Here is an 18,384-nt window from a genome sequence, read left to right on the forward strand (position 1 = left end):
CTGCTTGGTCTTGAAACAAATTTTTCATAGGATATGTTATGAAAAGAAATATACTATAGAAAATTTCCTGCTCACTGCATGTTTCACTCATTAAAGTGTTTATATCCTTTAACCTTTACAATCTACACCACGTGTCTTGAATTTAGATCACAGTAACATTAGTAGGGTTGTTAAGAACATGTAACACAGGGTCAAAAGAGGAGGATGTAAAAATCATGCCCATGTTGTGGATATTTTACTTTATATCTTGCCTGCTATTTACAAGTTCTCAGTATATCTATTCAAATAAAAATGTTGACTGTAAAAGTGATGAAAAATACAAAGAGTTGTTGGGAGAAATTCAAACGCTTCGAAGACAGCAGATAAAGCTTCAGCGTGAATTAAATGAACAACGTCAAGACAACAAGGAAATCAGGGATTTACTAGTCAGCCGTAACTTAACAAGTAAGTACTATACAAGTACTTACATCTCAGTATTATTTTAGGACTACGATAACTTTCTTTCTGGTAATCTGAAGTGACAGAATTATTCGCAATTTGCTTTTAAATATTCGATTGGCCAATAGTATTCTAAAGTGGCCTTACGATTTAAATTGTAATGTTGACAAACGCACAGTACAGTTAAGGTGCGCAATGGAAATATTGACTAAATTGTATTCGTAATCGAGATGGCGATTTTTTTAGTACATTATTTATATCGGATAAATGTAATTATGATTAACAACTACATATCGAGTACGATTATATTTTATATTAAGACTAGTCACGTGATGCGGCAGTCACGCGATTTTAGCACATTGACTTGAAGTATTGATGTTACATATAAATATCACTAGTGCAAGGGCATAACGAAGTTAAATTTCCAAGTTTAGTATATAAATATTTTCAACATGCATTGTGGTTTCTAAAAAGTGCTGCGATCCTGTCTAAGTTCTGCAATTTCATTGTTAAAATTATACTTGTATGAGCGAATGCTATATTTTTTGCTGGTCAACGGCATGAAGTATTGATATAATTAAATTGTTTTTAAGATTTCATCAGGATCGACTTTTCAGATACCTTATAATTAATGGTTCTATATTTGAAATATAAAAGCTTACTTTGATCCATAGAGTGTATGCCCTTGCACTAGATCGATTTATTGAGAACCTCCACATTATCCTCCAATGTACTAGCATACAAATATACGACAGTGTCAATTAAATACGTAATGTACAGAAAATATATTAATAAAGTAGTGAAGAAGACATTAAATTCAAGTTATTGGACCATAGAATATCTGTAAATAATATTTTATTTAGTTAGAGAATACATATTATGTTGAGAAAATATTACTTGATTCGTCTCTCACTGCATACAAATAACGTCACGTTGTAAAAAATGACGTCATATTGACAAGTGTATTGCGATCAGTGACTTGTTTATAACTTGTAATGTGGGATTTAACTAACGACAAAACAACACGCTGTAGTAAGTTTTTATATAGTTTGATGATTTCTTACTGGTTAAATTAGCAGATAAACTCATTTTGTAGTATTTTAAAGAAATGTTGTATGACGTATATTGTGTATGATATCATAGTTAAGTTTTCCCGTACAAATTAGGCTCCGCCTCCTTTTTGTAACCTTAAATTTTAAAAATCCTTTAAGGATGACGTTTACTCAGGTTTTAGAAAACAGAAAGGAAATTTTATAAAGTATAATATTTTAAATCAAAGATTGTTCTGAATGGATAAAATAAGCAAGTTGTTAATCAAAATAAATTTGAAAATTTGATATTTTATTATTTAAAGAAAATATACAGGAACAAAATCAATGTATGGTAATTCAGTGGAAATCCGGACTAAATTATTAATTTTTCATTTTTGTCAATTTTATTATTTCTTGCAATATAAATCACAAATTAAAGGTTACATGTATTTTTAAACTTCATTTTGCAAATAATATACATGTTAAAGCTCATAGATTATTTTAAATAATTGAATGCTGTGAAATAAAGAAATTCAAAAATATGTACAAAATTCATTCGAGACAACATATCTCAATAATTTTATCATTGACCCCATATAATATGAATACCAAAAGAATAAGGGCAACAAAATTAATCTGAGGCTATCAATAGTTCAGAGATCTTATCAGTAACTCCAATCCTTTCTTTATATGAATTATCGCTGTTCCAATGCTATACTATTTCATTATTTAAAGAGTTTAGTTGCTTGTAATGTTTTCATTTTTGTGTGTGTAGAAAAAAAGGTCATAGTGTGAAAAATTGAGGTATTTCCCGAGAAATACTTAGGGGTCACTAGCATGAAAACACAAGATGAAACACACCCTTTAAGTCCGGTTTAATGGTGGCTTATAGGTCCTTAATGGTGGATTAATGGTTGTCTTTAAGTCACCATTAAGCACCTTTAAGTAACATTTACACCACCATTAAGTTACCATTAAGCCATCTTAAAGTCCTTAATGGGTGCTTAAATGTAGCTTAATGGTACATGTAGTGTAGCTTAATGGTGGCTTACAGGTCCTTAATGGTAGCTTTTAGACCACCATTAAGTCACCATTAAGCTACCATTAAGGAGGACTTACAGGTGCTTAATATCCAAACTCCATTAAGCTACCATTAAGCTACCATTAAGCCACCATTAAGCCACTATTAAGCCACCATTAAGCTACATTAAGCAGTCGATAATATTGTTTATATGGTTGAAAAATTATTTTTATAGTGATTTGTTATCAATATTATAAATATAGAGTTCGCACATACCTTTATTTGTTAAAAATAATTAAAAATAACGAAATTCAAAATTCAAAAAAAAAAAAAAAAAACACCACAGACGGGGTGCGAACCCACGACCTTAGGATTACATAGCAGACCCCTTATCCATTAGGCCATCGCCGCTCTTGATTAGAAGTGAAAATATTAAATATTTAAACTCTGTTTTTTACAAAAATTGTTTGGACTTGTGAAAGTATTTATTAGAATTTTGTTGAACGTTTCCAAAAATCTTGAATTGATTTATTAATCAAAATATAAACAATTTTATTTGTGGATCTTTTTGAAAGGCTTATATCACATTAATATTTCTAAACCATTGATTTCGGCTTTTAGATTGATGTAATGTGATTGAGTTCGTCGCTCTGTTATTCGAAAATTAATACATGTAAGCATTAAATCATGATTGAAAATAAATTAATTATAGATAAAACACAAAACAAGAAAGACGAAAAAAAAACAGATTCTACTATATTTTTTTAATATACTGCGGATATTAACGGTTTCTATGTCAAGAATTTAGTGAAAATCCTCGCGTAAGATTTACCTGGTTAATTACGCTTACAAAAACTTTTTTTAGAATATCATATTCAGTTTCAATTCTTTTTGTATCATAATGGGTATCAAAATAATTGACTTTTTACGATGAATCATAATTTTTAATTTGTTATATGCTTGCGTTAAATTTAATTTTTTTTAAAATAATTGATCATCAAAATCTGTCAGTGTACGTTATGTGTATAGTTTCCTGTTAGTTAACCGGGGACGAGGGGACACCTAATTAAGGTCTATTGTCTGACCAGTCGGTTTAATGTACACTGATCATCTGTTAATCTTACCCCGTTTCTCAATGTGTATACATCTGGTCAGATGTGATGTTTAGTCTGATCGGCTGTTCTTCTGAAAATCGTTTTTGAAATAACAATTATTGAAGACCGACTAGAGGATTTTGACAGATACTTACCGCTGTATTATTAAAAAAAAGATAACGAATTAATTAAAATTATTCATGATGTAAAAGCCATTTAAAAGTTTTTATGGTAAAAATCAATTTTTGAAAACTAAACATTTGTATACCAGTAGCCCCCCCCCCCCCCCCCAAGAAAAAAAAATAAGACAGAGATTTTTTTTTCATGAAATGATTTGACTTAAAGTTATATTCCTGTGAATTCTGTAGCGGAATGTTTCTTTTAACACATGAAATAAAAATTATACCATTTTGGTTTTAAAAAGTAATATATAGTCTGTGTTCATGGATAAAGATAATTTTAAGAACAAATTGATTTTTGGTATTGAAAATTTAAGATATTTCACAAGGACTTGCTCCCGGTGTGTAATAAATATTTATTTTTTTAAATCATATACACTAAAAATAAAAACAACGCATAATAATTTTTTTTTAAAATAATATACGGTTCTGATAAAGCATGTCTTGTTTTATTATCACTGTAAATGATTTTTTAAAAAAATAAGACACCTCGAGCAAGCCCTGTGGCTATTAGCTAACTTTGTTCTCAGTGATCAAGTTTATGCATGTTGACAAAAAAAAATCGTAGAAATTATGATCGAGACAAAATTATGAGTTGGAATAGATTTTGCGTAAATGATATAAATATAAATAACAGTTAGTTTAAAGATTCTATATAAGATGCGTAAAAGTTTAATAAGGTTTGACCATTAAGTCACCATTAAGCTCAGCTTAATGGTGGCTTAATGGTAGCTTAATGAAGTTTGGCCATTAAGCACCTGTAAGTTGCAGCTTAATGGTGGCTTAATGGTGGCTTAAAGGAATTAACTTCTTTAAGCCACCATTAAGTCACCATTAAGCGATTGCTTAAAGGTGGTCTTTCGTCTTGTGAAAGTAGGTCATTGACCTAGTTATTTGAAATTGAAATTTAACACAATAATCATAGATCTACAATGTGCAGTTATATGTAGTTTTTTGTTCTTATCAGTGGAATATTTGGTCATCTTGAGTAAAGGTATACCTTAATGAACATTTTTTTTTTCAAAAAAGTTGAGAACTCTTCAGTGCCTATATTTTTCTGAGATGGCATATTGTGCTCCCTAATATGTTTTACGTTTTCATTGTTTGGGCGAGAGCAGTCTTATACTTAGTTTACAGTTGAGTCGTTGATCTGCCTCTTCAGACGTCAAACTTCACGAGACACAGTCTGGACTTTGGCGTCACATGTCATCGGCATTTACGACAGGCGAACGTCGATTTGATGGTTTTGTGCAATATTTTAGTTAAATGAAAAACTATGTAGAGAAGATGAAAATATTTTTGTTATTTTAAAATTTTGTGAAAATACAAGAAAGTAAACGTATCTTCGTAAAAAAAAACAATTATTCTTGGTCTTCTGTACGAGTTCTGATCGGAAATTATTGACACATTGTTTATATTTCTCTCTCTAATGAACGTCTTTCGGTGAAGATTCGCATATACCTTTGACATACAGCAGGACGTCATAAAGCAAAAAATATTTTACAAGTATCAAATTTCTCATCTTCAGTAGTAGTTTATAAATGTGTCTATGGCAGGGTTAACCAAAGCAGTCACGAAATCAGAAATCATTATCTTTAAATATTGAATTTAACGAATTTGAATTAACTGAGTTTGATTCTAAAAGGTATCTTCCAAGATTTTATATATATATATATATATATATATATATATATATATATATATATATATATATATATATATATATATATATATATATATATATATATATATAACGAATATTCGAGTACTCAACTATCATTCGATCATACCGACTACCGGCTATCGACTAAAATTTCTTTAGTTCGGTTATTCGCTATCAATGGGTTTCATCAAAGTAATATTGAATTCAAGGCAATCAACTTAGATTTGCCCATTTTATTTACAGATCAATATTTTTGTATGTACATTTAAGGGTATTGTTTAACTGTTAAAAGGAAATAATTGTACGTAGATGTATGCTTGGCAAAGACGTCTTCAAAATCTACAGTTGTGGTATAGTTGAAAAAAGAAACAGTGTTAACAAGGTTATGTGAAGGAGATTTTGTATTTTGTCGAGTAACATCTAACATGATGTATCATGTGCTGAATCAGTCAAACATATACACAATCTTCAAGTGAAATATTCTGAAAGTATAAGTTCTCCGCAAAAATACCAAAAACAGAGTGGGAAAGAAAATTAAACATGATTATTATTGAATGTCTTCCTCCTATTGCTTTTTTCAAAGGTAGAGGGCAATTGTTTAGTTTTGTAGATTCAAACTCCGATCTGACGTGATACAAATATTCAAAAAGAATATCTATTAAACAGCATATTATTACAAAATTGTAACTACATGTAAATTGGGGTCAGTTATGAGCGCAATCATACCGTATTTCCATTTGCTGATATTATTTTCGTACAATCATCGATTGTTTTTACAAAATTTTATAATTAAAGTTCATTTTAAGCTTTTATTCTCTCTTTGTTTTTATAAGAGACACACTTTAATTGTTTACCAGTCAAAGATCATTGACAGACAAGTAGAAATGACTTCAATTATGGGACATGTACCGTTACATATAGTGACCGTTTTGTAAAGAAACGACAAATGCAAAGAAAGGACAAATGCGAGTGTTTGATATCCTGCATTTATATAAAATGTGCAGCTACTACATTAATTTTGAAATTAAATACATTGGAAACATTGGAAAGTTTTTATTGTACTACGCAAATGTTTACAAATCAGAAATTTGTTGTAAAATACATGTAGTGATAGCGTAGGTTAAATATTGTAAACTAATCTGTAAAAGACAAACAGTGAAAATGACTTGAAAAATAAATTAATATTAACGAATATTCGACTATAGTTCGACTATAGCATCCGACTATTCGACTAAGCTCTCCGAATAAAATTGACATCCCTTATTGAAAGTTAGGCTTTATTGGATTCTCTTTTGGGAATTTCACGGTTTGCATCATAGTTTTACTTGTTATTTTTAGTTCACCAGAGCCGAAGGCTCAAGTGAGCTTTTCTGAGCACATTTTGTCCGTCGTCCGTCTGTCTGTCCGTCCGACTGTAAACTTTTCACATTTTCGACTTTTTCTCAAGAACCTCTGGGCCAATATTGACCAAACTTGGTACAAAGCATCCTGAGGTGAAAGGGAAATTAAAGTTGTTAAAATGAAGGGCCAAGTCCCCTCACAAGGGGAGATAAATAAGAAAAGATAAAAATAGGGTTGGGTGATTAACAAATCTTCTTCTCAAGAACCACTGGGCCAGAAAAGCTGAAACTTATGTGGAAACATTGTAGGGGAGTGTCGTTTCTAAATTGAACAAATCATGACCCCGGGGGGTTGGGTAGGACCACAATGGGGAATCAATGTTTTAAATAGAAATATATAGGACAAATCTTTGAAAATCTTTTTCTCAAAAACCACTGGGCCAGAAAAACTGAAACTTATGTGAAAGCATCCTGGGGTAGTGTAGATTCTAAATTGTTCAAATCTTGACTCCAGGGGTTGGGCGGGGCCAGAGTGGGGAATCAAAGTTTTGCATAGAAATATATAGGAAAAATATTTGAAAATCTTCTTCTTAAGAACCATTGGGCCAGAAAAGCTGAAACTTATGTGGAAGCATCCTTGGGTAGTGTGGATTCTATATTATTCAAATCATGACCCCCGGGGGTAAGGCGTGGCCACAATGGGGAATCAGATTTTTTCAATTTGGAATCAAAGCATCCTATGGCAGTGTAGATTTCAAATCGTCTAAATTATGATCAGTGGGGTAGGGTGGGGCCACAATATGTATTGCAAGGGGAAAATGTGGTAAAGAATTGAGTGGTCAATGCTTCTCAGGTGAGCGATGTGGCCCATGGGCTTCTTGTTTAAATGATGTCTTGAGTTTTTATTTTATTTTTAAAAGGTGGTAAAATGCCATTTGATTGCTCGGACATTTACAAAAATGGCGAAAGGAAAACTGGAATTTACAAAATATACCCATCTGATGAAATCAACAAAGGTGTTTCCGCGTTCTGCTATATGTACCCCCAATTAGGAGGCCAGACGGTAAAATTCAATATAAATAATATCTTACATAACAATACAAAAATGTGATATATATCATCAAACAAAAATAAAAAAAAATGGCGTTTTCTTTTCTTAATTTTTATTTAAAGGATTTAAAATGCTTATCCAGCATATCTATACATTAAGTTTTTTTTTTTTTTTTTTTTTTTTTTTTTTTAGATTATCTTTCATGTACATGTATTATGGACTTTTATGCAGCAAATTTTAAACCATAAAGAAACTTGGGAAAAAAGTTCTTATAGAATATTCAATAACTAATATCAGCTTTCAATTCTTAAACCAGAACTTAACAGAGTTAGATGTCTTCAAGATCCATGAGGTTAAGTTTTTGTATGGTATTCCTCCTTGAGATTAATCAGGATTATATCTAATGTGTTAACATATTTTAAATTCACTGAGGTTGCTCAGGCTCTTTTGAGGGTTTTTCCTGAATGTGCATGTGCATTTCGTGTCAGTGATATTTCTCAGAATCTGAATATTTATATTCAATAATTCTCTTTCACAACAAATGACTCAATTTATTTACAGCAGGTGTGGCACGATAAAGATCCCTCCCTGCTCAAGGGCCGTAAGCGCTGAGCATAGGTATAAATTTGCAGCCCTTCACCAGCAATGGTGACGTCTCCATATCAGTGAAATATTCTGAAGAGGGACTTTAACAGTATACAATCAATCAATATATTTATAAAAACCACGGAACCACGGTGCCAATATCAAAATAGTGATCTCTTGTATAATTTGTTTTAAAAAAGACTTTTGATAATGTAACCAATACTTTAAATAAATAAATATAGTGTTTACGTATATTGTTCTAATATATTTATATACATTGAAGAAAACATGTCATAAAATACAGCTTTTGATTTCATCACTGTGCAAAAACATTGTGATCGATGTTTGGACAAACCCTGCATTCCAGAGTATCAAATTCCTCTTTGATGTCCCCTCCTGACAAAAAGTGATATATTACGTACATTAAAATGTGGTATATGTATCCCGTACATTTCCTTTTATAAATTGTCATTGAAACAGGTTATACAGAAGAGATTTGGTATGTATTACTCAAACTTCAACAGAACATGGGATGACTTTAAGCGAGGATTTGGGTACGTTGGAGGGGATTATTGGCTAGGTAAGTGAAGAACCCCGCTAAACTAATGCCTACAAATAAGTAGTAGTAAAATGTAATTAAGTTATTTAGTGCCTTAACGATTCAAAGCACTAACATTTTCTCTTTCTAGAGTTGTCAAAATGAATAATATGCAAATATGTTCTCATGATAGTCATTATTCATTCAAAATACTGCGTTTTCATGTGATCTTCTACAAAAATATCTAGGTAAAAGAAAAAAAATGTTTTATGTATGATGTGCTCAGTAGTTTTGAGTTTAAAAATAATAAGATAAGAGGGTAAATAAATGTTGAAACTTCAAGCATTAAGAGGTGAAAAACGCATTTTCTTTTATATGAACTAATAAATATAGAACCCAAACTAATATATATAGTATTATACACTGTATTTTGTCCTCAAAACATTTTAATATTATCAGCAGAAACATTTTAATATTTTAGTTTTTTAATGGTTCTTTTTTCTCTCTCTATGTATTTTATCTATTTTTACCTTATGACAGCTACAAAATCGAAAATACAATATGCCATATTAGTTTTTTTTCTATATCCGGTATCAGCACTAGGCTATAAATAATACCCTTCTCATTCGTTAATCTTGAGTACACACATGGAACACATTTGTAATATGTAGTTTGCTTTAAGTGCGTTTGCCTTTGTTGTATCGAAATTGCATGTATATGTGTAATGGACTTTTCTTTTGCTTCTCTAATTATTGGATAATATCGTGACCAAGTTTAAAATGATAAATATAATACGTGTGCATAAATGATATGCTCAGAAAGACAATAATTCTCGAGCTGTGAAGAAGTTAAAGCTCGTAAGGAGACTTTCAAAATAATTCCAGATCAAAGAAATATGGCGGGGAAGGAAGAATCTGTTCCTTTTACATCTTAAAGAACAAACAAAAATATTGACAATTCTCTGATAAATAAATAATTTTTATTCGCGGTATTTTAAAGTATATGAAAAAAAACTGCCATAATGTCGAAAATAAAATAATTCAAAACTTAATCAAAACTTCCAGTTATAACGTCGTTTTAGTCAACGTGTAATTTGTTAACAAATCCTCAAAGTTTTTTTTTTTTTTTTTTTTTTATGGGGGGGGGTTCAAATAAAATTATTTAAACTATTTAAATTTGCATAGATGCTTCAGCGTCTTCGCATTAAAGATAATGTGCGCAATGGAAATGTCGACAAAATTTTAAACATGAAAAAATACGTAGAGCTTATTGCAAAAAGGCTAACAGATTGCGCTGTTTGTGACGTGCTAACGCTTTGCTTGTCGAGAAGTTTAAATACTACGTCACATTCTCGCCACATCAAAGGAAGTAGCCGAGATCGCTTCTCTCCCACGCTAAAGTCGGCCAGCTGCAATACACATCGCCGACGTTAAACGGTTTAAAAAGTGGGAGATGCAGCACAAATCTTAATAAACAGTTGAAAAAGAGCATTATTATGCATTTTTTAGAGTCCGCAATAAATTGAAGTTAATAATTTTATATTTTATAGCATTTGCCATTTATGTTCATGTATATGTCACAATTTATATTGTATTACATGTAACGCAAGCGAAAGGGAATAAATGGAGCTGTTAAGACGAGACGATTGTTCCTTGTTACAGTAGCTGCCTTGGGAAAATGAAATTACATGCACTGAATTGGTAAAGGGACGCCCAGGAGAGGGGCTGGTGAATTTTCTGTTTCAGATTATTTCTTTCATATCATAGTGTAAGTCAGGGAAGGATAACTTCTTTTCTTTTTTTCATCCGAAAAAAGTTTGACAAGCCAAGGAAAAATGGTAAACTCTATTTCGGGTGGGGTTAGTTCAAAATATATTTAATGCATTGAATTGGATTGAACAGCAGACTTAGATGCATATGATTGTTCCTTCAATAGCTCAAGGTACAATTACAAGTACATGTAATTTATGTAAACATTGAAAAAAAAATGTATGAGGAGTAGACTATCAATTGGTGCATATTTAGAATGAATTCAGAGAGAGAGGAGAGAGCTCATAGAGTAAAACAAATAAATAGAAAAAGAATAATATAACAAATGAATAGAAAAATAAAAATTATATGAATAAAAAAAAAGAAAAAAATCGGGTGGGGGGGGGGGAGGGGTGAGGGTTAGAAGTACGAGCCAAGGAAGATTATTTATTTTCTTGCTAGTCCATGTGGTCGAGGATAGATTTTTTTTTTCGAGAACGGCCAATTTATTATCAATATTTGCAGGAAGTGCATGTGTAGATAGACTTACGCTTTACATTCTGCCGTTCGGTGTTAATTGTACTGAGCATACAAAATTAATTAAAACATAACTAAATTGAACTTTAATCAATAAAATTTGAACGTTTCCCCCGGCCTTCACTCTTCACAATTTCTGACGAATTTATGCTTGGAGAGGGTCTTTATTTTTTCAGCAGTATTTTTTACTTAGTTGCAACAATATCAGAATGCATGGTTTAAAGCCATGCATTCTGATATTGTTGCAATCTAAGATTGATAAGCGTAACCAATAAATGCAATGATCAATGACTTATGCAACACTTGATTTTTATACATGTACGCAAATATGAAGAAGATAAAGTTTGCGATAGCATGTAATAATCGACCAATTTAAATATTCGTAATGGACTGAAAAAATCATAAAATGCTTTCATTGATTAATTCAAGTTTTAAAAGACATTTAACTATGCTGGTAATATTCAAGAACACAACATCTGGACTGTCTAGTCCACTTTTTGTTTTACCCAACAAACAAGCTGTATGTTGCAGCTGACCGACTTTAGCGTGGGAGAGACGCTATCTCGGCTACTTCCTTTGATGTGGTGACAATGTGACGTAGTATTTAAACCTCTCGACAAGCAAGGCGTTAGCACGTTACAAACAGCGCAATCCGTTAGCCTTTTTGCAATTAGCTATAGAATGCATTCGTAGTCAGGATGACGATTCATTTTGTTATTCAGTAAAATCGGACAAATGTAATATTGTTTTTAACTACAAATACTTTTTAACTCTTGATGTCCACGGAACTAAGGTCACCTTTCAATATCATTATTCAAGGGGCATTACCAAGTTAAACTTCGTTGCCACGCATGGTCACCGATTTTGATGAAACTTTACCCATGCTTAGTACTTGACACCAGAAACAAATATCAAACAAAATTTCGTTGCTATGTGTCTCGGTTGCTATGGCAACAGCCGGAAAAGTTTGAAAAATCGAGATTTTCAGCCACTTTAAATCTTGACTGTGGCTTAATAAAAACTACAAAAAGCAAACAAGTCATTCTCACAAAAACATGACACCTTGATGTCACTTATACTGTAAAGAAAATGTTAAGAATATATCTCTAAGTAAGTGGTAACCAAGGATACATTTGGAATACATTTAAAATGCTGAAATATGCTGAAAAACACTCCATATTTACTAATGGTAGGTGTTACATGCTCAAACTCAATCAACGACTTAAGAAAAACAATGAAAATGCTTGACCTTAAGTATATAAGTATAAGCAATATTAGTCTATAAATAACTTTTATGGTTGCCATGGTAACACAGTGTAACCATGCAAAACCAGTAACTAAGTTTGGGTTAATGCTACTGTCTTGAGGAAAAACATGAAAACTCAAGACTGTCAAATATGCATCCTTAGGACCTTACAACACCAAAAACCATAAGAAAAATTGGGTATAATTGCTACTTTGCAGTGTTACCATATAAACAAAGTACCAGTGCTGAAAAGTGAATTATTTTTCGCTGCATTAAGAATTAAATTGCCATATAACCAAGAAACAAATTAAAGGACTCAGCTTGAATCATACTTATCTGTTAGAACCAATATATATATTGATAAAATTTGATGAAGAAAACAACACTGTTGCTATGGTTACCAAGAAAGGAAAATGTTCGATTTTGTGAACTTTATATTAATATTAAACCCTGTGTGCCAACTTCTTGCATCCACTTAGAGATTGGATGATAGTCAAAATTAAAAGTCAGGTAAGCTGTTAATAAAAATCAATCATAAAAGTTTTGGGAATCTACATTTGAGGGTACGTATCCAAGGACAGAAAATATTTTTCAGGTTTTTAAGCATATATTTTCTGCTTATTTCCATAGCAACGCTCTATTTAAAGAATGTAAACTGAATTTTTTCAAATGGGGAAACTAGGAGCACACCAACATCTACAAAAATTGATCATCAGTTATGAGGAAATGTGCTTTTTTAAAAGATAGGATCAGATTGAAATATATAGAGTGTTACTTTGAAGGCTCTCTGTGGTATAAATACCTTGGCAACCATTGCCAACCAAAATGAAATATCATATTTTGTTCTTGGTATATGTTTCAAGGCTCTTTTTTCTATTATTTGGTCACATTTAATCCTATAATTGCTTTTTATTTTAATGTGTATGACTTTATAAAATTCAATGAATATTTCTTTTACTTTTGAATACTTTGTTACCATAGTAACGTATGTAATAGTTGATTTACCAAACATGTTTATCATGCATTTGAGACATCTGACCTTCAACTTTTGGAAACAGTCATTGCCAATTGTTTGCTTTGCCGCAAATGTTAACTATGGTGCTCTAAACATGCTAAAAAATGCCATTTTTCGAATTTTAAGACATGTTGCCATGGTAACTATAAAACATAGCAACCAATTTTTGCCTGATTTCAGTTTAGGGTATCAAAGACTTTTATCATAGAAAGTTTGGAGAAATTCTGAGACTATGCGTGCCACAGCTCCTATATAAAAGTTCAAGTCATTACAGAGAATGGCTCTTAAAATTCAAAGTGTAACTTTTTTAATATAATCAGCACCCATTAAAGTTTTTTGGAAGTGTTGCAGTCTTCCATTTCATTGTAAAAATCATTTTTGTAAGATGTTGATTTTTTTCTAAACCGGAAGCATTGGTTGAAGAAATACTTAAGAATGATGTGACATAGGTGCTATCTGGGGCCCCTATTTCCACGACGAATTATATTTAATCTACAACGATGTTGGTAGTTTTCAAACATGAGTGAAAAAAACGACGCCTTTTAAATAGTTTCAATAGTTCAGACTCATTTTATTTATGAGGAATACTGCATTATCTTTGATTTTTTAGACCCTATCACAGCTACATTCTGCCAGGTTTGTGCAAATAATTTCTTTTATGACAAGAAAATGGGCAAGTATTAGTACTATAGAGGGATATGCTTTGGGATATGACTTTCTATGGCTATTGTTATTATTTTGCACTTACATGTAGTCATTGTCCAATCCGATGACAGAACAACAAAACATGCTGGTTTACATTTTATCGCAGACACTTGGTAAAGATCAATTTACCTATTATCCTTTCCTACATTTCAAACTTTGATAATGGTCAGCCAGTGCTGTTTATTCTTCATAATACGCTTGGATTTTCAGCATTTACGGTATTTGGGACAAGAAATGTACATGGAACTCTGGATACTCTGGAATACGTGTAGACCTAGCGAATTGCTCACCAAACACGCTACAAAACTTTAAACTGATGTATATCATGTGTATTCTATCAATTGATTGTAACTGTATATAAATTTTACTGTGGTCTTGGAAATGGTATACATATGTAGATCCGTGTCTAATCTGTGACTCAAATGCATAAAAAATATCGGAAAGCAGTAAAATTCCAAGCATGTTTCCATAGTATTTTTGTGGTACTCACACGTAACGAATTTCATTTAGCTGATTGGTCAGTTAGAAAGTATCACATGTGCCTCGATTAGCATATGAATTCATTCTTACGTCAGAAAATCTAGTTCTGTCGATCTGTTTATAATGGGAAAGACCAACTAGATTTTACAATTTTTTTTAAAAATAGCATGTGAGTGCACTGAGGTACAATTTTCTCCTTTCACATATAGGTAGAATTCAATAAAATGCAGTGACCGGCCAAAGAAGAAAATTGTACCTATCTGCGCTCATATATTTTAAGGGCTTTTTTGGGGCGGGGTTAAAATGCAATGGGAATTGAATGTAAACATGATACCCCTACCCCAATAAAAGGTCTGTATCTTTCAAATCACGTTTCTATTTTTGTTAGAAATGGTATTTTATAAAGGTACACATATCAGTGATTAGTTACATACAAAAATCTGAGTAAAATTTAGACATTTAATTTTTTGTCAGTATACGAGGGGCCGCTAGTCACCTCATCCTTTATTTTTAGGATTTAACCAGGATTTCAGGATTTTTCAAACACCTCAATATTTCTAGATATTCTGTGTAAAAGCTTACTATTGGTCACTGATGTACTCCTTTGCACTAGATTGATTTATTTGAACCCTTGTATTAACCTCAAATAAAGACTACGGAATATTAACTGGCGAGATTGAAAATATACAACTTACATCATTTCTATCTGTTGCAATCATAATATCGATGACAGACGATGTAAAAATCGGCATGGACATCTGGGGAAAAATAAGTTTGAGTTAAATTTTAAAGTCGATTGTCAATCCTCCTTTTAGAAGCTATTTTCATATTAAACGTGTTAACGTAAGATCGAAAAGACAAATAATTTCACATTATCAAAATATATTTTAAAGTATATCTTTTTTCTCAATTGCAATCCAGTGTTTTTTATACACCCCGCTTGAAAAGTGGGAGGGTATATAGTAATCGGTATTTCCGTCCGTCCGTCTAGCTGTCCGTCCGTCTGTTAAGCTTTGGGGTACCCATCTCTTATCCGCAACTCCTCTTATACCACTGAGTGAAATTTAATGAAACTTTCACAAAATCTTTATTTCATATTGCCATTGTGCACCTCCTATTTTACTTTTTGATCCCACGCATACTTTGGGTTTCCTGGCCACAACAAAACATGGACTTTTCCATTAAAATCATATGGGAGGGGGGGATATCATTTAGTGAGCTCATTGCTCACAGTACCTCTAGTTATATGTAAACAATAAAAAGTAAAATGATATAAAATTATTCGTTTCAGTGGACAGTCATTGGATTCTAAAGGGGGTATTAATTTCCAGCCATATGCTCAAAGAACAGAATTCACTGTATATAAATTTCTAGGATGACAAGATTGTTTTTGTCTTCACTGAAAAAAGGTTGTTGTGGCAAAACACATTTTAAGGCTTACTATGAGAAATCAACGGAAAATAGACATGCAAAAACGGGTATTGTTTTTAAAACTGAATTTATTTTTTTTCAGCTGTTTTATTATCACATAACTTAAAATTTTATGGAAATAGCATAGTATAACCTATTCTGTACTGTATGAAGTTTGGTCCCATCGATGGACAGTCACGTGATGAATGCATATAGTACGTGTACTGAATGTAGGTCATTAACAAATTTCAATATCGCAATTTTCACATTTCATAGCTATCATCAAATGTTGTGAGGGAAAAGTAGTAAGCTAAATATTTCTAATTAATGTTTCTTGGACGTATACATGTACCTGCATACAGATATATAAGTGGGTCACTTATATAAGTATTGTACGGAAGATATATGAATAAAACCATACTGATAATGTATCGAAACTATGACCTTGTTCACACCGTCAAATAAAATTTCGTCTTATTATAAAACTATATTTATCATTATAAAAACATTATTTAATTTGCTTCTTACTGCGTACAAATTGAATAGTTTTAAAGAATGACGTCACATAGATAAGTGCATACGGATCATTGACTCGTTTATACCGTGCATTGTTTGATTTTTAAAGAAAAACCCAACCCTGTTTTGTTAGTTTTGATGTACATGCAGTTAATGCCCCTCCGATTTGTTTAAGGTCGCAGTGCATTTTAAATAATTGTATTCTTAAGAACTGTTAGTTTTATAGGTTGTCAAAGTTATTATTTAGCTCAGTTCCGCCCCTTTTTGTAGTCTAATCTGCTACGTTAAATACTGGGGATAATGACAATGAAAAAGCCTGGTGCTCGCTTTGATGAAAATGAATAAGATACGTGTACAAAAATATCTTTGTTAAAACATTTTTCTGCATTAGTGCATAGATTGGTTTTTAGCATTATTCTTTTTTCCCCGTTTAGGTAATGACGTCATTCATAAACTGACCACGACTTTTCCAAACGATTTATACATAAAAATAAAAGGATATTTTGATGTAAAGTACAGCTCGTTTTCTATCTCTGATGAAGCTAATGGCTACAGACTTTCCTTGGGAACAAAATCGGGGAATATCAGTAAGTAGTAATGTTAATCAAAACCCTTTAACCATGACACCTAATGCTTATGCATCATTGATATTCCATAAAAAAATCATTTATTTACAAATGTTATCATTAATACAAGTGTGTATTATTTTTGATACATGCACGAAGGATGTGTATTTTTTAAGGAATGACTGGAAAAAGAATGTGTACGACAACATTTTGATATGTCTGAGTTATTTCTAAGTTTAAACAATGTTTAAATTGAAAAAAGAAAGCAAGCAAATATATTTGATATTAATTAAGTCCTTACAAAACTTAAAAACTAGATGCTGTCATGACCAGGCTGAAGCTAGCAGCCAATAACAGCAGCCACTAAGCGCGTAGAAGCTAGCAGCCAATAAGGAAATTCATCAAAGAACTGAGAGTACTCAGACGCAGGACTGTTTTAATACGTTATTTTAGATCATTAATGGTTAATGATTAGAAAATTAATTCAACAATTAATTACATTATAAATCAGATACTCAGAGGCAGTAAGGCTCACCTGAACAATTTTTTTTCTTTTTTAAAACCAAAAAATAAGAAATAAATTACTTTATAATTTTTATCCAATTGAACAAACAAGCACTAGGAAATGTTTAACTCCTTCAGGAAAAATCCCTTTTCAACTCCTTCAGGGACCTCAAGATTATGACAGGGCCATTAAGCTAACCTGAAATTTGATTAATATATAACTATTGTAAACAGAAATATGACACAAGTGTAAGCTAGGTTGAAGTATGCTTCGAACATTATTACTGGGACAACTTAATGAATCTATAAGACTGTAAATTACCACTATCAGTAATAAGTGGTGGTGGTGCCACCAAGTGGTTCCGAAAGCATTTTTGATAGTACAGGCAGGTATTTTACCCATGATTTATAAAGTGATCAACATTACTAGGGCAATATAGAAGGGCACAAGGATTATTACTTCCTGCTATCAGAAGGGGCTTTAGTGGTACCACCAGGTGGTGCCAAAAGCATAGGTCATATTTCAAGCAATCATTCATCATCATCAGTTATTGGTGATTAAGTAAAGGGTGTTAGGGATATTCCCTTGTCAACGTTTCAAAAGGTCCCAGGGACCGGGAAGTGCCAGTTATCTACTCTGAACTTTGGCTGTTTTGCATTTTATCCCAAAAACGCCATTAATGATCAGCTATTATACGCCTTATCCTTGAAGTGTTC

At 31.9% G+C, this 18,384-nt stretch overlaps 1 protein-coding gene across 1 annotated transcript; it reads left to right on the top strand.

Annotated features, from left to right (window-relative positions):
• Nucleotides 1–169: 169 nt before the first annotated feature.
• Nucleotides 170–17,184, top strand: LOC134235245 (angiopoietin-related protein 7-like; the record flags this gene model as incomplete). Its single annotated transcript, XM_062717377.1, has 4 exons — nt 170–444; nt 7,687–7,829; nt 8,883–8,982; nt 17,032–17,184. Coding segments are annotated over exons 1-4 (625 nt in total), but the record flags the coding sequence as incomplete, so codon positions are not given.
• Between the last annotated feature and the right edge of the window lie 1,200 nt (nt 17,185–18,384).

The sequence above is a fragment of the Saccostrea cucullata genome, unplaced genomic scaffold (assembly GCF_032062105.1).
Source record: "Saccostrea cucullata isolate Sc308-1 unplaced genomic scaffold, CSIRO_AGI_Scuc_v1 ctg3620, whole genome shotgun sequence".
NCBI lineage: Eukaryota > Metazoa > Mollusca > Bivalvia > Ostreida > Ostreidae > Saccostrea > Saccostrea cuccullata.